Below are 23,752 nucleotides of genomic sequence, written 5' to 3' on the forward strand. Positions count from 1 at the left end.
TCTACAGTCTCTTGAACCCGCCGCGCGAGGATACACTGCAAAACGGGCAACCAGCAGGCCAACCAGCGTCGCAACAGACCAGATTAGCTGGTCTAGTGCCCTCAATCTTCTTCGCCAACGGTTTCTGGTCTTATATCAGTCTTCACATGATCTGATGAGGAGTCTACCAGCCTGTAGTTCGTAATTTTCTCCACAAATTAGTATGGTTGTTTGGCCGAGCGGTCTAAGGCGCCTGATTCAAGAGTCGGTTCGATTCTTGTGTGCAGCAAAACTGTGCACCTCGGAATTCTCAGGTATCGTAAGATGCAAGAGTTCGAATCTCTTAGCAACCATATTTTTTTGCAACCTCTGAGGGAGATGACCCTGACCGTCTAATCACCGACGCTGATTAGCCCCGAAACAGTCGATGACCCCTGGCTACAGCCAGGTCATGCAAGCCAGCGTCACAGTCTTGTTGTGTCTCACAAGCAGCTCGATCAACGCAGCGTAGCACCGCGATCGTAACACAAGCTGGATGACTCGGACCAATGCTACGGAGTTGCAGTCATATATATAGCGGCGTGTATAGCTTCTGTGTTGGGGAGAAGTGGTGCTGTTTGATAGCAGTAAGAGAAAGGTGGTTCGGATATGTCTAGTGACACAAGCTTGTCAGAGTCTGCTCTGATTAAAGAGGAGGAAGGTAATTTGGAAACGCAAACAGGTGGTAGTGGTAGCGGTGGTAATGAGATTCGAGAGAATTTGAAGTCGCTAGTGGCTGGCGGTGTTGGTGGTGTTTGTGCGGTGCTCACAGGACATCCTTTTGATTTGATCAAGGTGCGGTGTCAGAATGGGCAGGCTAAGGGAGCTGGTGATGCGGTGAGAAAAATTCTGAGTGAAGCTAGAGCGTCAGCGAGAGGTACGATGCTGGCAAATTCGGTAAGAGGGTTTTACAAGGGCGTTGTTCCTCCGTTGCTAGGCGTCACGCCGATCTTTGCGGTTTCGTTCTGGGGTTACGATGTTGGGAAGAAACTTGTGGGCGGAGCGTCGATGAGTGCGGACGGGTCGACGTTGTCGACGTCGCAGATGGCTACGGCGGGGTTTATTAGTGCGATTCCGACGACACTGGTGACGGCTCCGACGGAACGGATCAAAGTTGTCTTGCAGACGTCTTCGAGCCACTCTTTCGTAGCGGCAGCCAGAAAACTGGTGCAAGAGGGCGGCGTGCGGTCGCTGTTCAAGGGATCGTTGGCAACTTTGGCGAGAGACGGGCCCGGTAGTGCTCTGTACTTTGCGTCTTACGAGGTTTGCAAGAAAATGCTTAACAAGCGGTCGCAATCCGGAGATGAAATCAACATCGCTAACGTGTGTATCTCTGGAGGGGTGGCCGGCATGTCGATGTGGCTGGTTGTTTTCCCGATCGACACGATCAAGACTAAGCTGCAGGCGTCGTCTTCGCAGCACGGGCAGAGCATGATAGATGCGACCAGGGAGATATATGCGACGCGAGGCGGGATCAGAGGGTTCTTCCCCGGGCTGGGCCCGGCTTTGATGAGATCTTTCCCTGCGAATGCGGCAACATTCCTCGGGGTCGAACTGACTCACTCGCTATTCAAGAACTATGGCTTGTAACTTATTTATCACTCTGCATGTAGTTGCCAGTTCTTTGGCTTTGTCAATCCATTGACAGTGTAGAATTTGGTAGTGCAGGAGTAGCCCTTCCAGGTGAAGTCCTGGTTCGGGTTACAGTCGCACTTGTGGCTCAGTCTCACGTCGTCGTCCACTGGACACGCATGGAAGGGCGGATGGAAGTAACCCATCGAGTCGAAATGGTGAATTTCGTCACGGTTCAAGAACAGAGCCGCGGCAATGGAATGCACCGGGGCGTCGCCCCATCTCTCGTAGAAGAATCCGCCGGCCTTGTCCAGGTGTTCGAAGTAGGCAGAGTAGGCGGGACTCCTCCACAGGTCCAACGATGCGATCTCAAAGTTAGACCAGAAGTGGCACAGGTTGTAGGAGGACCCCTCGTCATCGCTGATGAAGTCGAGCATGTTGTTTTTGGCTAAGTACTCTGGATGCTGGTCGATAAATTGCTTTGTAGTGGCCCACAGCGACTTGATGGTAGCTTCATACTCCTTGATCGAGATGGTGAAACCATACTTCTTGTTGTTCTCCCTCATGAACTTGAAGACATCATAGTCGATATCACAGTATAGCTTCACGTCCGGCTCCACACGCCAGTACCATTCGTACTCCTGCATCAGCGGATGCCGATAGAAAAGCCCGGACTCGTACCGGCACATGAATCTGTACGAAATCGAGTCTCCGTAGATGATCTTATCCGCCTTCATTTGACGACGGGTTTCAGCGGCCCTTTGCTGATCAATGTCGGGTGGGAAGCTCCACTGCTCCTTAGGGATCAATCCATACTTGGTGGTTCCACTGACCAACGAGCTGGTCACTCTCTTGAACTCGTCGGTGAACTCCTCATCGTTGAGAAACACCCAATCGTACTGAAACTTGTGATTGAACCGGTCCTCCACCGATTTTATCGCAGGAAGCAACGAATATAAGTCATCGTTACGTGCCAGCGTCACAAACGTAGCTTTTTCCTTACGGCCGGTGTATTTTGGATACTTTAACTGGTCAACTTTGTATCTTCCATTAGATTCCAGGATTGGAGCCGAGTTGATGCGGCCAGATCCGCCAAAAGATCCAACGTTAAAGACAATAAACAACGTCACCAAACCCACCAGCGTAAGGCCCAAGAGCTTGCCGAACCGTTTCTTGCCGGGAGAAATCTTCGCCTCCGCCATTCTCGATCTTCTCACTACAACCTCAACACCAGCTAACTGTGCAATATGCCAGAACCAACGGATCGCCGCACTGCTGGTATCCCATCGATCAGTCTTGGGCTTCCAGTTGACACTTCTATATAAGCTAGGCTTGACACTAAGAATTATCACTCCTGACGACGAAAAGTTTTTGAAGTGGCTATAAGGTGATGAACAGAAGAATAATGAGGGAAGAACACTAGATTATAGTGGTAGATCAGTGGTTTCGGATCGATCTTATCGCTGCAGGTTTGTCGATGGACGTTCAAACGGGATCTTTATCTTCGTCGATTGTGGATTTCTTCAAAAAACCGGTTGAAAAGAGGGGACAGGATTACAAAGAGATCGGAAATGACGTTAGTACGAGCAATCAAGGCTTAGACAACGGTTTACGAGAGGATGTGACTCTTCCCGATGGTCAAGGGTCGTTGATCCTTTACGAGACGAATTCACAGCTTAGACCGCCGGTTTTGCCCATCTTACCGGTCCAACGTTTGAGGTTGCTGAGGCATAAGCAGGAAGTGAGACGGAGATTGGGCTCTGATGTTCTTCTCTCAGTTGCCGGATCGCAGAGAACGCCTAGACTGAGCCTGTTAGATACTAGCTACTCTGAACAACACTCCTCCACGCCGTCGCCTGTGAAAGCGGCCGGAACTGCAGAGCCAGTCGAAACCTTGCAGGTTTTGAAGTCGCGAAAAGTGGGCAATAATCAGCGGCGGGGAACGAGATGGTCCGGGAGTTTCGATTACGATCTATCGGAATACGATAATCACCGTAAAGAGGGCAAGTGTGTCACGAATGTTGTGAAGAAGGACCATATCGACTCACCAAGCATAGCAGCGACGAAAATGGCGGCGCCTCCCGGTGGGCTATTCCAGGATATCAATGTCAGCCCGCTGTCCGCGGCTCAGCGAGATATCCTTCTTAAAGGCCAGCCGACATCCGCTGCTGGACAGCCAGTGGAAAGAGAGAGTACGATTGTCGCGGGGCGCAGTCAGGGCGATGCAATAGATGCCAGGCAGCACAAGGACAAGACCGTTCTTCCGTCTATAGGGTTCGATTTTATCAAACCTAGCGATACTCCTTCGAAGACAGGCGACCTTGAAGCAATTAAAATGGGACAGAAGCTGCAAAAGGCGGAAAGTGAATCTCTTCAGTTCAAGCCTGCGGAGCAGCCATCGAAGCAGGCGGCTGTCTTGCCGGCTACAAAACCATCCTTCACTTTTACAGCTCTAAAGTCGAACATCGATGAACATGCTCATCGAGCCAGAGAAGAAGAAGAGGACGCGGACGGGCCTAGAAGAAAAAGGGCTGCGCGTCTTTTCACTGATACTGCTACGTCCTCTGGTTTGAAGTCAAGTTCGCCTTCCAGCAGTCAAGACAACAACAAACCCGCCTTCTCGTTTGGGAAAGCTGTGACAGCGGATAAGGGCACGACAATGGTCTCTAGTGCGTCAACCGATAAGAAGCAGGCTTCGCAGCCATTGTTTAAATTTGGTAAACCAAACGAAAACAACGAGGAGGAAAAAAGCAAACCCGCAAACATCGGTTCGGTACCGTCTTTCTCGTTTAGCACCAAGCAAAGCGATGAAGCACAGTTGAACGGTCCGTCTCTATTGGGAAACGACCTTGCAAAATCTACCAAGACAGCTTTTTCGCTCGGGAGCGGTCCAGAATCTGCTGCTCAAGTATCATCACTTGGTAAGAGCTCCGAAAAAACGAGCGATGATTCTTCCCGCAAAGGTGAGGATGATGTTGCCGTTACGAGGGCAACACAGGCTCCCAGTTTTAACATTTCTACCGGTGAAAAGACGGCTGAAGTTAGCAAAACGTCATCTATTTTTGGTCAAGGTGCCGCCGATGATAAGAAAGATTCTTCAACTTCAACAGCGTTCTCATTTGGTCCAAGCATCGCGCCCGGCCTGAAGGGTAAGCCAGCTGCTCCCTCGTTTACTTTTGGTAGCAGCACAGCTTCCGATAAGAAAGATCAACCAGCTGCTGTACCGTCGTTTTCATTTAATGGAAGTAAAGCTTCCGGTAAAGAAGACAAACTACCGAGCGCCACTCCATCATTCTCTTTTGGAAGCGCAGTCTCTGAAAAGAAGGGGGCTTCCGTTGCATCATCATTCTCCTTTGGTAAAGGTGCTGAAATTGACAATAAAGACAAGACTGCCGCTCCGTCATTCTCCTTTGGTAAAAGCGTTGAACCTGACAATAAAGACAAGGCTGCCGCTCCGTCATTCTCCTTTGGTAAAGGTGTTGAAATTGACGGAAAGGGTCAACCTTCTGCATCATTCTCATTTGACAGCAGCGCAGCATCTGACAACAAAGAGAAGCCCCAAGCTCCATCATTCTCCTTTGGCACTAAAGCAGCACCTGAGAAGAAGGAAACTGCGGGTGTTCCGTCATTCTCTTTTGGCAACAGCCCATCCCTTGAGAAGAAAGATCAACCGGCCGCTGCGCCTTCGCTCTCTTTTGGTACCGCAAATGGCAATGATTCAAATCGTGCATCTCCTTCGCTTCCAACTAACGGGTTCACATTCAAAAATTTGAATGAAACGGGAGGTGCCCAGAAACCTTCGTTTAGTTTTGGTGTGACAGACGCGGCCAAATCTGGGAGATCGGTGTTCGGGACAGGCCCCGCTCAATCCATTCCTGCGCCTGTGACGAACAATGTCAATTTCACCTTCAACAAACCAAGCACTCTTGCAACTGACAATGACTCTTTGTCGAATATCTCAGGCACTGACAACAAAGCTGGTTTACCTTCGCTCGATTTTAAATTTGGAGCAGGGACTAATAATAACAAAAATACACCAATCAGTACGGCTCCGACCACCTCCGTTACGAATCCCTTCCTCGGAGCTTCGCAAAATAACAACAACGGATTCTCCTTCAACGTATCGGGCACCGCAAATCAGAATGCTTCTGCTTTCGGCCAAACCCAACCATCGCAAACCGCCTTCGGTACTACTCCGTCTCCAACATTTGGCAGATCGGCTTCTCCTATCGTCATGAATGGCTCTAATAGCTCAAGCAGAGCCTTCACTCCCTCCAGCACTATAAACATGAACTTCAGTAATAATGCTACTGTGAATCCCAGCTCCGTTTTCTCAGGCAAACCAGCTGTTCTGAATATGGCTGCCAACGGTCCACAACAGCTTTTTAGTAATGCACCTCCCCCATCACAGGTTTTTGGCACTGCACCTCAATCTAATGGCATGGCCGCTGGACAAGTAGCTCAACCGGCTCAACAAGCGTCGGCTCTGAACTTCCAGCTACCACCGGGCAGAAAATTAGCAAGAATGAGGCAGTCAAGAAGATGATCATGAATATATACACGGATACCACCTTGCATCAGCATTATATAAACTGTACTAATAGTATGATTTTCTATCATATCTTTGTCATTCTCCGTTAAGCTGGAGTATTTTATGCGGTTACTATGAGGGAAAATCTCGGGTAATGCAGAGCATTAGATAGAAGAAGCCTTACTGATCTAAAGGCCATTGGTGCAATCAACGAACTAACTCTCCGTTGAGGGTGTTTAATGATATAAGACGTACATGGACTCCATAGCTAGCTGGGTTGAACAGAATGTTGGTCAGATAAATTCCAAATTACGACTCGATCCCGTCAATGAGATTCACCTACCTTCGTTCGTCTTGGGATGCTCGGTAATGATTTCAGTTTCATTGCTGGGGCCATTCATAAGAATGTTTATTGGAGGCATACTGTTGACTATAATAACGCTGATTAAGTATCTTGTCATCATAGGCGGGATCACCGCATGTGTATTGGTCCTGACCACGAAGAACAAGAATGGCGATATGATGAAGAAGAAGCCAGCAGAAGAACATCCAGAACTTGTCCAGACACTTAAGAAATCTCAGCAAGATCGAGAAAACGGGAAACCAGAAGGGAAAGTCGAGCTGGCCAAAGATGATTTCGAATCAATTAAGTACTACGATATACCCAAGGTTCAATTAGAGGTTACGAGAGCACCCGCAGAGAATGCATACGACAGGTTTGTAAACATGGCGGGGTTCAAAGACGGTCAACAACTAGAATCTCGAGGTTAAATAGCGTGTACTAATGAAAACGCTTTAAAAATTATACACCTATTAAAACATTTTGTTTTGATATATAGAGGACTATATGTGATGGAGAGTTTGTTTTGACGTTCGATCCTAGCGTTACGTTTAGTGGGTTTCACCTGGGATTTCGAAGACGATTTGCTTACCGGTCAACTTGTTGTAGACGGCTTGGAAGGATTCCAATTTGTAGTCAACTTGCTGAACGTCCTTGGAGTCCAACAAGACCTTTTGAACCTTGTTACCACCGACCAAGTATCTGACTCTCTTACCGACGATCTCGGTTGGGAAAACCAAGTCCTCCAAGATTTTGTCGTGGACAGCAGTTAGAGTTCTGGATCTTGGTCTCTTTTGGGTTTGTCTGGATCTTCTGGAAGGCTTTGGCAAGATTCTTCTTTCAGCCAAGAAGACGACGTGACGGTCTGGGAACTTCTTTTCCAATTCACGGGTCAACTTGGTTTGAACCTTGTGGTAAGCTGCCAAAGATGGGACTGGGACAAAGATAGCCAAAGCTTTCTTACCGCTGGAAACATCAATCTATCAAAAACATTCAGTTAGTAAACGGTCTTGCAATGGTAGAATACCAGAGAAAGAGCAATTGCCATAGCATGTCATGTTATTCTTCGGTCCCACACTCACTCTTTGTTCAATCTTCTTCATCTCTCTCTTGTAATGGCGCAAATTTAACATACTTCTCTGATAGACTTGAACTGCAAAGGTCTCAATTCAGCCTTCAATTCTGGGGAAGAGTTTTCCAACTCGGAGAAAGCTTGAGCAACTTGCAATTCCAATTCAGTTGGAGCCTGAGACAAAATCTTAGCTTGTGGAGCAGACATTGTTGATGATGTTTCTTCCTGACTTGCGGGTTCCTGTAACTACTATCGCTCCCTCAATATGAAGTACTATCTCCCAAAATTCACCAAATAACTTCGATTACAGAGACGTCGCTGCCACTACCACAATCCCTCCAGTACGGTTTACCGCTAGTGATGCCACTGTGCATCTTGGAAACTCACCATAGACATTGCATCCTCAGTGGGAAATTTCGTCCGCTGGGCTCGTCCGCGTCAAGGGACCTCGGCCCAGCTAGGCCGACCGAGACAAAGAGAGTCTGCCTAGAGGAGACAGCTGACGGGAGGAACACTAGCACTAAGCCTTCCTGTCGCCCGCAACTCTGTCCGCAGGCAGAAAGCTGCGGCCGCTTCTCCTCGGAAAAATGACTCAGATCGGTTGTCCTGACGCGGGCAAAAATAATTTTTCAAATAATATGTACGGATGCAAGTCCCGGATGCAAGATGTACGGGTTTTCGAATCAACAGTCAAGAAACATAACTTTAACCGCCCAACTACAAGTGATGGGTTGTGTGTAAATGGTGGTCACTACTCTTAGCTAAAAGGTTACATTATCTATCAGCCAGCATAGCACTCAAATGGTGATACGGCAGAACTTCTGTAGGGAGATATTCATAACAGCTTTTAAAAGACATCAATGAAGTTGAAAAGTGGTACCCAGACGGTGTACTACTTCTAGGAAAACTGCCTCTGATCCACAATCTATTTGTTTGAAGAGTATACAAGTTGCTACAAGACTATTTCGACGGCAGCGATATCAGCAGTGCTAGCGAGCAAGATAGCCTCAGTAGAACATGGTAAGCAAGACAACCCGCTGCAAGGTCATGGAGATCAAACGCTAGCCGGTCAGGGTTCTAGCCATTTTCGTCGTCGCACATGTTGTTTAATAAGCGTTTTCAATCATGGCCCTTTTCTGTGGGTCCCGAAAACCGATCGCTGGACGACCGGAGCCGGTAGCGGTGGCCATCGCAGAAGCCGTACTCGTGCGGGTGTTGCAACTTTACTGGGAAAGGGACCCCATATTTGAGCAAATCAATATATAGTGTCTGTTGCAATGGCGCTATGGTCCATAGAGAATACCACAAACTGGCTTCGTTGTGCAAGGGAGTGAGATATACCGTTAGGCAACCAGTTTTCAGGCCGCGAAGGATGTGCTACAGTGTACCCAAAATAGAGGAGCTCGCTCCGTTAGGAAGTGTCATAGAGAATGCCAAGAGAGCTGCTGCATACCGTGCAGTAGACGAGAATCTGGATGTTTTTTCACACAAGGTGATAGGCGTTGGAAGCGGGAGTACTGTGGTTTACGTAGCTGAAAGGCTTGGACAGTACTTGAAAGACGCCAGATTCAAGGATTATGTTTCGAAATTCACATGCATCGCCACTGGATTTCAGTCGCAGCAGTTGATTATCGACAATGGACTGAATTACGGCGTCATTGAACAGAACCCGAACATTGACATTGCATTCGACGGTGCGGATGAAGTCGACCACCAGCTACAGCTTATCAAGGGCGGAGGAGCATGCTTATTCCAAGAAAAGCTGGTAAGCACAAGTGCGGAAAAGTTTATTGTCGTGGCGGATTCATCGAAGAGGTCACCGAAACTATTGGGTGTCAACTGGAGGCAAGGCGTCCCTATCGAGGTGGCGCCCCCAGCGTATGTGAAAGTCAAAAACGAGCTTTTGAGCCAGCTGAATGCCGCGAGCGTGGTGCTAAGACAAGGCGGTAAGGCCAAAGCTGGTCCGATAGTCACTGATAACAACAATTTTATCCTCGATGCCGATTTCGGACAAATTGAGAATCCCAAGGAATTGCATGATAAAATCAAGGCAATGGTCGGCGTTGTGGAGACTGGCCTTTTCATTGACAACGCGGCCAAAGTTTATTTCGGCAACTCGGATGGTACCGTCGAAGTTATGGTAAAATAACGAAGATTACATTAGGATTACACTTCAAATTTGTATCTATACAACAGCTATTAGTAGTCTGCACGAGCTCGCTCACAGTTGACGATGAGCTACAACTCACTTCTTCGGCGTGTTGTTGGAGATCCAAGACAGACCCTCCACCAGGCCTTGCCCGGTCAGCGCATTGCTTCCAATCACACACCACAGCTGGTTCTTCAAGTTCTCCCCCAGTTGCAGAAACTCGGAAATCTCCTGCGGCGTCAAAGCGTTTTTCAAATCCTGCTTATTAGCCCACACCAGAAGAACAACATCTCCCATCTCCTTCTCGCTTATGATACTGTATAACTCCTCTTTTGCCTCGTTCAATCTATCCTTATCATGCGAATCTATCACAAATATAAGCGCCGTTGTCGCTGGGAAATAGTGCCTCCACAGAGGCCTCAATCGCTCCTGACCTCCGACATCCCACATATTAAACTTCACATTTTTACGAGCAACTGTCTCCACATTGAACCCAACAGTCGGAGCTGACGTCTTTATTTTGTTCAATTTCAACTTATACAGAATTGTGGTCTTACCAGCATTGTCCAATCCCAGCATCAGGATCTTCATCTCCCGAGAACCAAAAAGCTTCCCAAACCCCCGCGAAACCGAGTTACCCATCGAATCTCACCTCAGATATATCTCGCAATCGAACTACCCATCCAACTCTTCGAATACCAGCCTGACATAACCTGTCCAACCCATCGACTTTCTCTACATGACAACGAACATCGACATTCTTCTGCATTCGCCGTGCCCAATGACCCTTCGAGGGTCCGATGAGATAAGCTATACGACTCTTCAAGGGCAATTGATCGATCTCGGGGCCAGAAGACCCTCCGTCTTCTGTTCCGACGCTGCGCAACGCTGCACCGTGAGATCCTGTCGCTGAATCAGCTTCAAGGCTGGGAAGGTTCAGCTAAGGGACGAGATGTCGCCTGTTTTACGAGTACAAGAAACCACCAGCGGCCTGCGTCGCTAGATGCCAGCTCAGAGATCAATTGCAGTTCTTCGAGAAGTATGCCCTCTATTGGTCCTATATGGCATCTCTAGCTGGAGAAGATCACGTGACCTATCCAGGTATTACATAAGAAGCTTGGCAGGACAGTATGAGAAGGTACAAGGACGATGTATAGCCGAGGAGAGCAGGCTTCGAACTGACTGGGAGGAGCGAATTCGATGAGTGCAGTGGCTGAAAGTTGCTTGAATGCCAGACCTTTCTGTTCCCGTTAATTTACCGATATTTTTACAAAACCAGTTGAGGGATCTGGTCAGAGACTATACAGATGAGCATTTGACGTTGAAAGGGTACGAAACGAAGAGGGAAGCTCTGCTGGATCAGTACGCCAATGGCGACAAGAGCCCGTTGACTCCGGTGAAGTCGGCGGGTCAGCATAAGGAGATTCGTGGAAAAAAACAGAATCGGGCGTCTAACGCATACCAGTCGCCGGGTTGCGAGCCTGATAATGGCTCGATAGTTTCATCCGCCTGTCAAAGTCCTGCAACTGACTTGGGAACTGTGAGCTCGTCGCAGCGGCGTCACCGCCAGTCGCTTTACCGTGTGACCACGGGGAATTCCTTGTCCGGTCATTCAGGCAGTCAGTTGAAGGGTCGAGCGTCTTCGGTCCAACTGTCCATACGGTCGGACGAAGTGTCGGGAGACTCTTATAACCCAATGATACCGCTGCTGCCGCGAGAGAAAAGCGCGGAAACGTTCGACTCGTGGAGGTCGATACTACGTGGGAGATATGAGCATTACAATGCAGAAACTGCTATTGTGAGTGTGAGCATTAAAGGAAAGGAGAGTCTGATATCCTGGGACAGACTCTATCTTAGAGCAGAGAAGATCGCGCACGTCTTGCATAAAGAGCACCTGAAGAAAATGGACAAAGTGCTGCTGTGGTATAACGGACATGATATCATCGAGTTCACTGTTGCACTGCTGGGATGCTTTGTAGCCGGTATCGTGGCGGTTCCCGTCTCATTTGAGACTTACTCGCTTGGCGAGATTGTGGAGATCATAAAGGCGACGAATGGGAAGCATCTGCTCATCTCTAATGATTGCTTCAACCAAATAGAGAATCTACACTCATCCTCTAACCATTCGAAAGTCAAGGTGATCAAAAGTGAGTTTTTCTCAAAAGTCAACTTTATCAAGACGGATGACCTTGGCGCTTACTCAAAAGCCAAATCTTCACCGCCACAATATGAAGTGCCCGACGTCGCATACATCGAATTCACTAGGACACCACTGGGTAGGTTGTCAGGGGTGCTGATGAAACACAGAGTTCTTTGTAACCAGTTTAGAACTTTGGCCAAGATTGCCAGCTCCCGTGCTATGCCGCATTGGAAGAAAAGTGGCATAATGCGGCCCTTCAGCAAGAAGGAAAACCTTTCAAGATTCATTATTTTGAACAGTCTGGACCCAACCAGGTCCGCTGGTTTGGTCTTGGGAACTCTTTTCAACATCTTCACCGGTAACTTGCTCATCTCTATCGATCCTAGACTGCTTAATACTCCTGGCGTCTATGAGAACATTATTGATCGGTACAAAGCAGACATACTGCTCAATGATCAGCTGCAACTGAAGCAGGTTGTCATCAATTACTTGGACGATCCACAGTCAGCAATCTCAAAAAAACATCGGATAGATTTTAGCTGCATTAAATGCTGCTTTACGTCGTGTACTACCATAGACACCGAGGTATCAGACATGATCGTACATAAATGGTTGAAGAATTTGGGTTGCCTTGACGCATCGGTTTGTTACTCACCAGTGCTGACTTTGGTAGATTTTGGAGGTGTAGTTCTGTCACTGAGAGATCAACTGGGGAAGTTGGATAACTTCCAGATTCACAACACAAAACTAAGACTACATGATGAGCTATTTGTAAACAAAGAAAAGTTGAGAGGCAATATAATAGAACCTAGCCTTACCGCAATGATGAATTCTTCAAGCTCGTTCAAAGACTACCTTCGTTTGGCATCTTTCGGATTCCCCATTCCGGATTCAACGGTTTGCGTTGTCAATCCGGATGACAATACGCTGGTTCCCGACTTGACGGTTGGCGAAATATGGGCCCACTCAGACAGTCTCGCTGACGAATTTTATCAGATGGACCGAGTTAATGAATTTGTATTCAAGGCTAAACTCAATTACACAAAAATGATGGAATTGTTATCTCAACAAGACACATCAATGGCTGCAAGAGAGAGGTTAAATACAATTATGAGCATATGCCCATCTTCAACACACTTCCTCAGAACCAAGTTAATGGGTTTCATTCACAATGGTAAAATATATGTTCTGTCCATGATCGAGGATATGTTCCTTCAGAATCAACTAGTCAGATTGCCCAATTGGGCTCACACCTCTGATATCAGCCGAGTGAAGCCCTCGGGTACTTCGGACAGCGAGCAAAGCCGAGGTACTGATTCTCCGAAGCGTGTGGTGCAGACGTATTATCTTCAACAAGTTACGGAAACCGTGGTTCGGACGGTGAACTCAGTTTTAGAAGTGTCCGCCTTTGAACTTAACCACAACAAAGCGGAGCATTTTCTTGTTGTGGTTGTTGAAAGCATGTTGGCTAAGGTGCCGGCCGTTCAAGAGTCTCACTCTTCAAGCATAGCTGAGCGACATAAGGAATCTTTCCAGAGAAAGATGAATGATCTTTCGGAACAAATCTATCGAATTCTGTGGATATTTCATCGTATTCAGCCTTTTTGCATTATGGTGGTGCCTCCAAATTCTTTGCCTCGAAGATATTGTTCACTAGAGCTGGCCAATAGTACTGTGGAGAAGAACTTCTTCAATGGTGAGCTAGAGGCAAAGTTTGTCAAATTCCAGGTTGATAATATCGTGCTGGATTTTTTGCCGCATTCATCGTACTACAACGAGAGTATATTTTCTGAACATCTCTCCAAGTTCAGAAGATCAGTACTGGCAGAGCAGTCCAGAGATACAAATCCTTCTACAATGGAAGAAGGATTACAAGTCTCTCGAATTGACTATAGAGAAAAATCTGTTGATAAACGAACAGGTAAGATATTAACCGATTTCGATAGCATCACTCAGATATTAGAACTTAGGATTGAAATAAGTGGTAACGATCTATCCTTCAGCGATGGTAGTGATTCCACTAGCTCAAATAACGAAAACAATTATCATAGAAAAACGACGTGGTCCTCCTTCGAAGCAATTGTCGCTTCATTTCTAAAGAAGATTGTTGCATCAAAGACGCCCCTCAAAGCCGGAGATAGGGTTGTAATAATAAGCGAGAATTCGGTTGAGTATGTTGCAATGGTATTAGCTTGCTTCTACTGTAAATTCATCATTATACCACACAATTCTCCAGACGAGAACAATCCAGAGAGCAGCGTCAGGAAGTTTGCAAACATCGTAAAGGCCTATGGTGTCAAACGAATATTTACTGATGCAAAAGCAAACAACCTACTTGAAAACAGCTCTGCGATCGCGAAAGAGCTGAAAAAGTACAAGCATTTTTTTCCTAAAACCTCTTGTTTCTCGAAGGTCAAGAAGAAGTCGGGGCTAACAATCAAAATGTTTTCTAATTTATTGAAAGAGAAGTATGCGACAAAACCTGGGACTGATCCCAGCAAGATACCATGCGTATTATGGATTGATGAAGAGAATGACACTGACAGCAACATTCACGTTAATATGACGCATTCTACATTGCTGAACTCTTGTAAAATTCTGAAAGAGACGTTACAGCTGTCGGACAATTCTCCAATCTACTCAATATCTGGACATACCCATGGTATGGGTTTTATCATAAGTTGTATGCTAGGCATTTACAGCGGCTGTGCCACAAGATTGTTCAGCTTGTCAGATGTTTTATGCGATCCCAGGTCCTTTCTTCTCCCATTGCAAAATTCTAATGTTAAAGATCTTTATCTCAATTTGCAAACATTAAAGCTGTTAGTCGAAAAGGCAAACCTCATAGTGGGAAATAAGATTCCCACGAAAGTTGCTAAAAAGAATCCATCTTCCATCTTGCGACGTGATGTCTTCAAAAATGTTCAGAACATTATGGTACCGTTTTCTGGTCGACCTCAAACTCTGGAGGTTGAAAGTCTGATCAGAAGAAATCCAGCCATCATGCTTAACTTAACACAGATCAGTTATGTTTATCAGAATCACTTCAACCCGCACATCTCATTGCGATCATACCTAGAGCGGCCGCCTGTGAATTTATATTTGGATCCTGTAGCCCTTAGAGAGGGGCTTATTAAAACGATTGGGTCGTCGAATACTAGTTTTCATGGTGCCATTCGTGTTCAGGATTCAGGCATTGTTCCGGTTTGCACCAACGTCGCAATCGTCAATCCTGAAACACAACTTCCTTGCTACGACGGTGAGTACGGAGAAATCTGGTGTTGCTCTGAAGGCAATGCCTTCAGCTACTCAATATGTAATGATGCTATTGGCACTAATTCGAAAAACGCACTGACGAAAGATCCCTTTATTACCGAGCAGTTCAAAAGCAAGCTGCAAAGTGAGCCAGATAACGGACTCACATATCTGAGAACAGGAGATTTTGGGTTCATCAAGAAAATACGATGCAAAGATTCTTCCAACGCTGAGCAGGAGCTAAATCTGCTGTTTGTTTTGGGAAGGATCAATGAAACGATAGAGATTCTCGGACTGACGCATTTTGTTGACGATTTGGAGAGGACAGTCGTAAATGCTCATAAATGGATCGAAAAATGCATTATTTCGAAGGCAGGTGGTCTGCTTGTGTGTCTCATCAAATGCATGAATCCCCGATACAGTTATGCCACCTTAACGGCCCTTGTTGTCTCTGAGCTTTTAAGAGTTCATGGAATCATTCTTGATCTATGCGCATTTCTGAGACCTGAAAGCTCCACGCCCACGGACTGGTCGACTCGCAGGGCTACGATGATGGGCAAGTGGTTCGATCAGTCCCTGGACATCGAAGAGCAGTATGGAATTAATTTTGGTGAGAACATATCCATATACTTGCTATCCGAATTCGAACGTGGATCTTAATAATATTAAAGAATGCGGTAAATATGCGAATAAGCTCTATAAAATTGTCAGGACGCTAATTTCTAATGAATGCTCCAGTAACTCAGACTTTCATTTGCACTTTCAGGAAATAACTCACTAAGAAAGGCAAACTGATAGCCATTACTGGGTATTGGATCATAAGAAAAAACGAAGTGCATTCAATTTGAGTAGTGTCTTCAGCATCAGGAGGTGTGTAACTGGCAGTAAAGTAGATGAGCGTTGTCATAGTTGGTAGCCCCCAATCGATGGCAATGACGAAGAGGAGCATTTTGTCATCTTCCCAATTAACCCACCCAGCTTTAACTAACCGGTCACACCACAAAACTCCAAATATTGGCATCACGCACATCCTCAAAATGACTAAAACTACTGCTGACCTCCAAAATCCCGGATAAAGCTTTCCTATCTTCAATCGACCCAAAGTCGCTCCCAATAATAATAAACCAAATGGAACAGAAGCGGCTCCCAAATACCCAGTGAAATCCATCAGGAAACTCAACGGCGGAGCATTATCAGGGGCCTGATTTATTTTTGGCGTGTTCTCTGTGGTCACGAAAAGTGCTTTCACCCAGGGAATAAATGCAATAATTAAAGCCAAAATAACCGCCATCGAACAAGGTCTCAAGCAGTTCTTCAGGAAAAAGATGACAAACGAAGTCAACGGTATTTTTTTTAACCACTTTGGAAGTGAGCTACCCGATGTCTCGATGTCGTGCTTGCTAACAGTCGCATCAGAAGTCAAGATTTTAGTCAAGGTCGAGTTTCGATTTTCTTCAGCAGATGCTGGTCCGTTTGACAAATGCCTGAGCGGTGTACCATCCATATTTGTGGTTAACGAGCTTCTTCTTGGATGGCCGTATTGATCGACGTTCGAATACTCCCGGATCAAATTATTGATATTTTGTGGGGGTCCGTCACGAAGATCAATGGAACGAATAGTCGTGGCAACTGAAGAACTTCTTGAAAGACGATGACTTAATTGGTTCTCTTCCGTGTATGCAATAGGTTGATTCCTCGACATGCGAGTATCAGGATAGTTCCACGTCTGAGCAGTATCCTGTCCAGTTTGAGCATTTGAGGAAGCTCTAGAAGAACTGCGTTCATCCAATACGGAAGCAGGCAGCGATGGATCGGAATTATCCTCTGAATTGCTCCCTGAATTTCTCGTCACTGCCTTCTCCGGCCTGGCCATCGTCTCCTTCGGGCCGATGTCGCTGCTGGTCTCAGTCGAAAGAGCCTGTTCGCTAGGCTCCAAGTCATCCTCCATATTACGGACGGCACTTTCCTCATCTTTATAATGAAAATCGCTTTCTATCAGTCTGAAGCCCCCGAGATTAAATACACATATCAGAAACATGGCCAGAAAAATGATGACACAGGCCACACCCTTCTCACCCTCCTCCTCGGTGAATAAGAAACCTTGATCCATCGTTTGCAGGTACGCAATGGGTAAATCGCTGATGTTTGGAAACATACCACCAGCCAAGATACCACCGTACCATTGTCTTGGAACGGGCATCGTCCTCCTTACAACGTACGCAAAGAAAAACCCTGTCGCAAAAATGAGCACTGACGATAGACATATGATGCCGACAGTCTTGATATCCTTACCTTCTATGTTGGCTACAATCTTATTAAAAGACAAGCACGGAAGGAGAACTGTCAGCACTAAGTCGGAAATCGATCTAGTGGCTTCAACGCTGAGAATACCCATCCTTGCCAACATGAATCCGGTACCGATAATCAAATAAATCTTGATAATAGGCTTAAAGGATGCCCATATAATTGGTCCCAAAGGGACGCTCATCTTTGTGCTTCCCACCTGTTCAGTTGCTTCCCTCTGAATAAGGACAGTGACACTCGATTCCTTTCGTTACGTCAAGTTCGTCAATTATATGGAAGGCTAGACGATGATCATGTTACTTTGCATTCGATTGATCATCATCGTTACGCTTATCTGTGCATAGCAGTTGCTCGACGTGGGCAATACGTGGGATGTCACGTGACCGTTGCTAGCCACTCCTGCCTTCAACATTCTTCATTCGTTGAGCCTTGGTGCTTGACGTAGCGGTGTTCGTCCCGGATCGTTCTATTCTAGTTGATTCAGCGTGGACGATCACCAGAAATACGCTGAGTCCGCAACGATTCTCCTGGTTTTCTGGAGTCTTGCTCGTGGGGGACAGCGTCGGGACCTGTAGCCAATTGCTGATTGGCAGGCCGATAAAGATGTTGTGCCTGCAGAGGAGCGTGATCTGTGGTGAAAGTTCGAAGACAAAGGGTCAATGACAGAAACAGCAGGACCCTGCTGGCCCCTACTCAACGGCACGTCCAGCGCGCTTGTATTGACATCGGTGGAATTCACCTGATCTCGGTCGACGGCGGCTAATTTTGGACATCCTTCTCGACCGTGCCGGGGGGTCCAGAAGTCTATCAAACAATACGAAGCATGGTCTCCGCAGTACGCCTATCGATAATGCCGGTCTCATTCTTTGCGACTTAAGTTGAAGTCATCACCTAATCCCGCTACCACCAGCAGCGTTACGCTACTTGACTGTACCAGTTCACAACCCACGTAACACACTCATAGCGCAATCAGCCAGTCATCATGAAGAGCTTAGAAAGCTCCTGTTTTCTTGCAAGTGGCGCTAAAAGTGGAACGAATCATTAGAAGGCCCTTTTAACTTCTTAAGAGTATCGCTTTATACGTAAGGATTTTCAACACATTATATTAGAAAAGCCCATCTATGGCAGTTGCTAACTGAGAGGCCTTCATAGGAGGATCGATTGTTGCCAATTCGCGCTGTTAAGATTCTCCGGTATGCTTGCGAGCTTCGGACTCCAGGGTGTTGCCAAATCTGGGCTCTTTCAGCAGCCGTTTGGGTATTTTGCACGTTTCAAGCATGAGTACGCACCGAGATTCAAAGAGATACAGAAGAAGCAAAAGGGAAGAGTGCCCGTCCGTACCGGTGGATCGATAAAGGGTTCTTCCCTTCAATTCGGTACGTATGGTCTACGTTTGAAGACGGAAGGCACGAGGCTGACTGCACAGCAACTGAAGGAGGCGGATAACGCATTGATGAGGTACGTAAGGCCGTTGAACAACGGTAAGCTCTACAGGAGACTCTGTACGAACATTGCAGTCTGTATCAAGGGTAATGAAACAAGAATGGGTAAGGGTAAAGGTGCTTTTGACCACTGGATGGTGCGTGTCCCCACCGGTAAGATTATCTTCGAAATGAGCGGTGATAATTTGCACGAAAAAGTGGCTCGTGAAGCTTTCAGAAAAGCCGGTAGTAAGCTGCCAGGTGTTTATGAGTTTGTGTCGGCCGATTCACTTGTAAGAGTTGGGTTACACGGGTTCAAAGACCCGAAGCACGACCCAAAGGTTAACTATATCGAAGAGTTGAAGAAGAAACCCACAAAGGCTTACTTGAACCTGCAGAAATCCAAGGAGCCACAGTATAGAATGTTCCGAGGACGTTAGTGTAGAGGTCGAGACACTTGTAAATAAAGGTACATATCACTGGCCGTCGATGACGCACATCGCCTTCGCTACAAAACCCTCTAGATGGTAGATAGCCTTGCTTCCCAGGGAAAGCCTTTCATCGAAAATGCTTGAAGCCTCGAGGATGCCTACTTTTGCCTTGTCGCTGTTATGGTTCTTCATCAGCGCGAAGGTAAGCTCCTGCAAGATAATCCTCGCAGATATGCAGTGCGCGAGCAGATCGTACAAGATGGCTCGACATTCCACGAGACAGCCCACCGTCCTCTCTTTCTGTATCTTATTCGCCATCTTCAGGATAACGCTCGCCCAGTCGGGTCTGATGATCGGTGTGCTTACCTTCAACTGCATCTCATTGTTCAGCGCCATCGATTCTAGCATGAGAAGCGCCGTTCTCAAGTTGCCATTCGATGCTACCGCTATATTTTCTAGTACTTTTGGAGACTCCAGCTTAACATTCTCTTCGGCGGCGACCTTTTCTAAGATCTTGACGACTTCTTCGTTAGTTGCTGCCGGACACCGTACCATGAGGCACCGCGACCTGATGGGCGAGATTATCGATGACATCGAGTCACAAACCATGATTAGTCGAATATTTCTCGAGTACTTTTCCATTGTACGTCTCAACGCAGATTGGGCATCTCTGGTCAGCGAGTCGGCCTCGTTGATGACAACACACTTGTACCTGTGAGAAAGCCCCTCCTTGGAGTCTTGAAAGTCGACCTGTTCCATCTGAGCCACCTCCTTCAAGAGCTCCTGGATCACAATTCTGTCATTGATCCCCATATCACTTGGCGTAATCTCCAAGTGGTAGGCTGAACTCACCACGTTCAGGTCCAGTTTCCGGTTCGATGGTGTAACAAACTGTCTCACGTCGATCTTCATCTTGTACACCCCAGACCCAAAGATCGATTCTAGCAGTGACATACACCGAGTCTTCTTACCACTACCATTGGGACCATAGAACAGAAGATGTGGTAGATCGCGAGGTTGATGTGATAACGATTTGAGCAACTCGGTCAAGCCATCGTTATGGGATAAACCTTGCAAAGTCTTTGGACGATATTTGTCAACCCACAAAGACATTGGAAATAGGTAGTTTATAGACTGTTCCTCTCACCTTTTAACTTCTCAAACGTCTTGTTAGTGATGAGGATCGCGTCTTCTCTACTTTTAAGCTCAATATAAGCTGGGAAAGTGTTACATCTCTTCGAGAGCCGGGAAAGTCTCAAAAGCCTAACTGAGGGCTTGATAAACGTGAGGAAGGTTCAATCGAAGCACCAGTGGGCTTATCGAATCTTAAAGTCCCTTGAGGATTAGTATTTGTGCGAATCGAATAGGAGAGCTGCTGGAAATTGTCCTACGTTTGAGATTGGGCCTTGTTTGAATGAAGTAGTCTGAGTCTGGTAGTAGAACATGGAACGCAGACGAACCGTTTTGAATAGCAGCACCGCGAGCAATGGCAACTCCATCAAGGGTTTACAGGCCTTCATTGCAGACCTGAGATCATCTCAACACTCCCAGGAGCATGAGAAAAGGATCCAAAGTGAAATCATCAAAATCAAGCAGAACTTTGAATCGACGAGCAGAAAAGTTGGCGGTGGTCATGATAAAGTTGGCGGGTATCAGCGCAAGAAATACGTTGCCAAGCTTGCCTATATTTACATCACGTCGAACACCAAAAAATTGAATGATATATTATTTGGATTAGACCAAATGGTGGAACTGGTGCAATCTAACGTTTACTCAGAGAAGTTTATGGCGTATATGGTTCTGGAGCTGCTCTATGAGCATCCAGTTGTTGTCTCTCGCGTAAGAGAGAAGGTTACGCACTTTGTTATGAGGGATTTGGCCTCTAATGATGACAATTTTGTTGCATTAGCGCTAAATTTTATTGGGATCGTTGGGAAGCTGGATGAGAGGCTCGCCTTCAATGATGAGGTCTCGCTGCAAGTATTCCAGATATTGAGATCTCCTACCTCCTCACAGAACTTGAAGAAAAAATCAGCTCTTGCATTTTTGACTCTGCTCAAGGTCAACGAAGGTATTTTGACCGATGATCAGCAGCGTATGCAATCATGGATCCAACGAATATTAAGTCTTCTGGACGATACAAATAATTACAGGATGATGCTGGCTGTGCTTCCGCTTGTTGAGTTTATTACGAGAAACATCAATCCCACTTGCTGTATAAGGCTGCTTCCGCAGCTAAGTCAAATTCTTTACAATTGCGTTGTCCTGGGAACAAAGGAGCGAGACAGCGGCTTTCCAGAAGAATTCAAATTTGCGAATGTACCAAACCCTTGGCTAATTATCCGTATCGTTTCATTGCTGAACATACTTTTAGTCTCGCCGACAGAGGCAAGAGACAGCTCGTCGCAGTTTCTTCATACCAGTAACATTGATCATGAAACATTAGGAAGGCTTAGAGTATGTGTTACGAGAGCTATAGAGCTTGGGACCAGACAATGTAACGACTCCATGGAACGATTGGTGCTCAATACAGTCTTATTTTCGCTGATCAACTTTGCTTCAAAGTTAGATCCATCTGATGAGGCTATAAGTAATTCCGTTACGGCTTTGTGCTCTTTATTGTCATCGGCAGACATAAACACTCGCTACTTAACGTTGGACTCGCTTGTGAAACTATGTTCATTAAGCGGTAAGCCAGCAGTCGATACTGTCCGCTACAAAAACCTAGACTTAATATTCCATTTGTTAAATCATGAGGGTGACAGCTCCATTGTGAGAAAAGTTGTGGATCTACTCTATACATTCACGGATGCAGATAATGTTCAAACCATTGTGGATGAGCTCTTTAACTTCATATCTTCCCCCAGGCGCTCGATAGACCCGTTAATAAAGTCTGAAATAGCGGTAAAGATTGCTATTTTGACTGAGAAGTATGCGTCTGACACTAATTGGTTCATCATGGTGTCATTGAAACTCTTGTCGTTGGCATCCACAGCATCGCTTAATGATGACGAAATATGGCAGAGGCTATGTCAAATAGTTGTCAATAATCCCCAGCTCCAGAAATTGACGTGCGAACAATTGATCGATTATCTTTACAAGAACAATGCCAGCGAATCTATTGTGAAAGCTGGGGCGTTCTTGCTAGGTGAATATACTGACTTGATAGCTGTGAATTTTCCGACAGAGGATCTTTTTAATCTCTTCACAGACAAGTATTTTGCAGTCTCCAATGTTACGAAAGCCATGATTCTGACTACCATCGTGAAATTATACCGATTTAATCCAAAAATTGAATCAGTGGTCATAAAGTTCTTCCAGCTGGAGCTAAATTCACTGGATATTGAACTGCAGACGAGGTCATATGAGTACCTGAGTTTGGTCCAGCTTTCAAAGATAAACGGTAACACGAAATTGCTCGACGCTCTGTTTTCTCCGATGCCACCTTTCAACACGAAGACAAATCCTCTATTGAAGAGGCTTGGAAATCTACCTCTGTCTGTCGGTACCGCAACTCTGGTTGATACAATGGACGCATCTGCGTACGAGACGGCTGGTCAAGGCGGATCGGCTGACTCAATGAAACCACCGCCTCCACCCTCAAGACAGACTACCTCAACGGAAATAAGTGGCTATATAAAGAATGAGTCCGATCATTATGCCGCACAAATGTCATCAAACTGGGAGGAAGGTTTTGCGAGAATGCTGTCGCATAAGAGAGGCATTCTGTACTCTTCCTCAATGCTAAAAGTCCTGTTTCTCATAAGTACACCTGATTCAAGACAACCTGCACAAATCAAAATCACTCTTACTTTCATCAACCAAGCAGAGCATGAGATTATGGGCTTTTCGACCGAGATAATACCTGCTAGAGTTGGCGACAACCCTGAATATGTTCTGCAAAACGTTCAAGCCCCGTCTGTTTTACGGATAGAACCACATAAACGTTCAGAACAGAGCTTTGAAGTGCTGATAAGGAAGCCGTTCTCTATTGATAACAGTCCCATCGTAAAATTGTACTTCAGTTGTGGTAGCCTGTCATCCTCGGTCGTTCTAAAGGCAGCGATTGGTCTGACTGCCACTCTGAGCTCCGATCCCAATAATACCACATCATCAGCCATGACGCTCGCGCAGTTTCTTTCAAGATGGCGTACTCTTCGAGAGGCCCTTGGCAGTAACGGTGAGCACACCATCACCAACGTTGAGTTGAAGAGAATGACGGTTTCCAGCGCTAACACTATGAATGCAATAGGATTTGCTACACAGACGTTGAAACGGATGGGCTTCCAATTAATCGATCAACCGAGTTACGGCAATATCCTCTTTGCCGCTGGAATCGTACATACAAAGAGCGACGGTAATTTCGGCTCCTTGTTGAAGCTCAAGGTGGATGAAAATACCAATGGAATTGATATGACTTGTAAGACGACAGTGCCAGGTCCTCTTGCGAAGTACATACTGGAATGCGTGCAGCGTGCCGTAACAATCTGACTAACGAATTCGTACATAGGTAACTACA

The 23,752-nt window shown here is 46.3% G+C and overlaps 12 protein-coding genes and 1 non-coding gene across 13 annotated transcripts; 8 read left to right on the top strand and 5 right to left on the bottom strand.

Moving 5' to 3' along the window:
* Positions 1–204: 204 nt before the first annotated feature.
* On the top strand, positions 205–332 carry HG536_0Dtrna10L. The gene is made up of 2 exons: positions 205–243; positions 288–332. It is a non-coding gene; the product is annotated as a tRNA-Leu (tRNA).
* Positions 333–627: 295 nt separating this feature from the next.
* CRC1 (carnitine:acyl carnitine antiporter) lies at positions 628–1,608 on the top strand (the record flags this gene model as incomplete). The annotated part of the gene is made up of 1 exon (XM_037283603.1): positions 628–1,608. The coding sequence occupies one exon, from the start codon at positions 628–630 to the stop codon at positions 1,606–1,608; it is 981 nt and encodes a 326-aa protein (XP_037139499.1).
* An 8-nt stretch (positions 1,609–1,616) lies between these two features.
* Positions 1,617–2,792, bottom strand: KTR1 (alpha-1,2-mannosyltransferase KTR1; the record flags this gene model as incomplete). The annotated part of the gene is made up of 1 exon (XM_037283604.1): positions 1,617–2,792. One exon carries the CDS (start codon positions 2,790–2,792, stop codon positions 1,617–1,619), a length of 1,176 nt encoding a protein of 391 aa, XP_037139500.1.
* A 275-nt stretch (positions 2,793–3,067) lies between these two features.
* NUP1 (FG-nucleoporin NUP1) lies at positions 3,068–6,136 on the top strand (the record flags this gene model as incomplete). The annotated part of the gene is made up of 1 exon (XM_037283605.1): positions 3,068–6,136. One exon carries the CDS (start codon positions 3,068–3,070, stop codon positions 6,134–6,136), a length of 3,069 nt encoding a protein of 1,022 aa, XP_037139501.1.
* Positions 6,137–6,376: 240 nt separating this feature from the next.
* Positions 6,377–6,892, top strand: HG536_0D03500 (uncharacterized protein; the record flags this gene model as incomplete). Its single annotated transcript, XM_037283606.1, has 1 exon — positions 6,377–6,892. One exon carries the CDS (start codon positions 6,377–6,379, stop codon positions 6,890–6,892), a length of 516 nt encoding a protein of 171 aa, XP_037139502.1.
* A 120-nt stretch (positions 6,893–7,012) lies between these two features.
* On the bottom strand, positions 7,013–7,740 carry RPS7A (40S ribosomal protein eS7; the record flags this gene model as incomplete). Its single annotated transcript, XM_037283607.1, has 2 exons — positions 7,013–7,441; positions 7,597–7,740. The coding sequence occupies 2 exons, from the start codon at positions 7,738–7,740 to the stop codon at positions 7,013–7,015; spliced, it is 573 nt and encodes a 190-aa protein (XP_037139503.1).
* Positions 7,741–8,818: 1,078 nt separating this feature from the next.
* On the top strand, positions 8,819–9,682 carry RKI1 (ribose-5-phosphate isomerase RKI1; the record flags this gene model as incomplete). The annotated part of the gene is made up of 1 exon (XM_037283608.1): positions 8,819–9,682. One exon carries the CDS (start codon positions 8,819–8,821, stop codon positions 9,680–9,682), a length of 864 nt encoding a protein of 287 aa, XP_037139504.1.
* Positions 9,683–9,778: 96 nt separating this feature from the next.
* On the bottom strand, positions 9,779–10,324 carry ARF3 (Arf family GTPase ARF3; the record flags this gene model as incomplete). The annotated part of the gene is made up of 1 exon (XM_037283609.1): positions 9,779–10,324. The coding sequence occupies one exon, from the start codon at positions 10,322–10,324 to the stop codon at positions 9,779–9,781; it is 546 nt and encodes a 181-aa protein (XP_037139505.1).
* A 586-nt stretch (positions 10,325–10,910) lies between these two features.
* Positions 10,911–15,737, top strand: CMR2 (Cmr2p; the record flags this gene model as incomplete). Its single annotated transcript, XM_037283610.1, has 1 exon — positions 10,911–15,737. One exon carries the CDS (start codon positions 10,911–10,913, stop codon positions 15,735–15,737), a length of 4,827 nt encoding a protein of 1,608 aa, XP_037139506.1.
* An 82-nt stretch (positions 15,738–15,819) lies between these two features.
* ECM3 (putative ATPase ECM3) lies at positions 15,820–17,565 on the bottom strand (the record flags this gene model as incomplete). Its single annotated transcript, XM_037283611.1, has 1 exon — positions 15,820–17,565. The coding sequence occupies one exon, from the start codon at positions 17,563–17,565 to the stop codon at positions 15,820–15,822; it is 1,746 nt and encodes a 581-aa protein (XP_037139507.1).
* A 1,011-nt stretch (positions 17,566–18,576) lies between these two features.
* On the top strand, positions 18,577–19,242 carry MRPL16 (mitochondrial 54S ribosomal protein uL16m; the record flags this gene model as incomplete). Its single annotated transcript, XM_037283612.1, has 1 exon — positions 18,577–19,242. One exon carries the CDS (start codon positions 18,577–18,579, stop codon positions 19,240–19,242), a length of 666 nt encoding a protein of 221 aa, XP_037139508.1.
* Positions 19,243–19,278: 36 nt separating this feature from the next.
* RFC5 (replication factor C subunit 5) lies at positions 19,279–20,346 on the bottom strand (the record flags this gene model as incomplete). The annotated part of the gene is made up of 1 exon (XM_037283613.1): positions 19,279–20,346. The coding sequence occupies one exon, from the start codon at positions 20,344–20,346 to the stop codon at positions 19,279–19,281; it is 1,068 nt and encodes a 355-aa protein (XP_037139509.1).
* Positions 20,347–20,676: 330 nt separating this feature from the next.
* APL3 (Apl3p) lies at positions 20,677–23,724 on the top strand (the record flags this gene model as incomplete). The annotated part of the gene is made up of 1 exon (XM_037283614.1): positions 20,677–23,724. One exon carries the CDS (start codon positions 20,677–20,679, stop codon positions 23,722–23,724), a length of 3,048 nt encoding a protein of 1,015 aa, XP_037139510.1.
* Positions 23,725–23,752: the final 28 nt, after the last annotated feature.

Source organism: Torulaspora globosa, chromosome 4 (assembly GCF_014133895.1).
Source record: "Torulaspora globosa chromosome 4, complete sequence".
NCBI lineage: Eukaryota > Fungi > Ascomycota > Saccharomycetes > Saccharomycetales > Saccharomycetaceae > Torulaspora > Torulaspora globosa.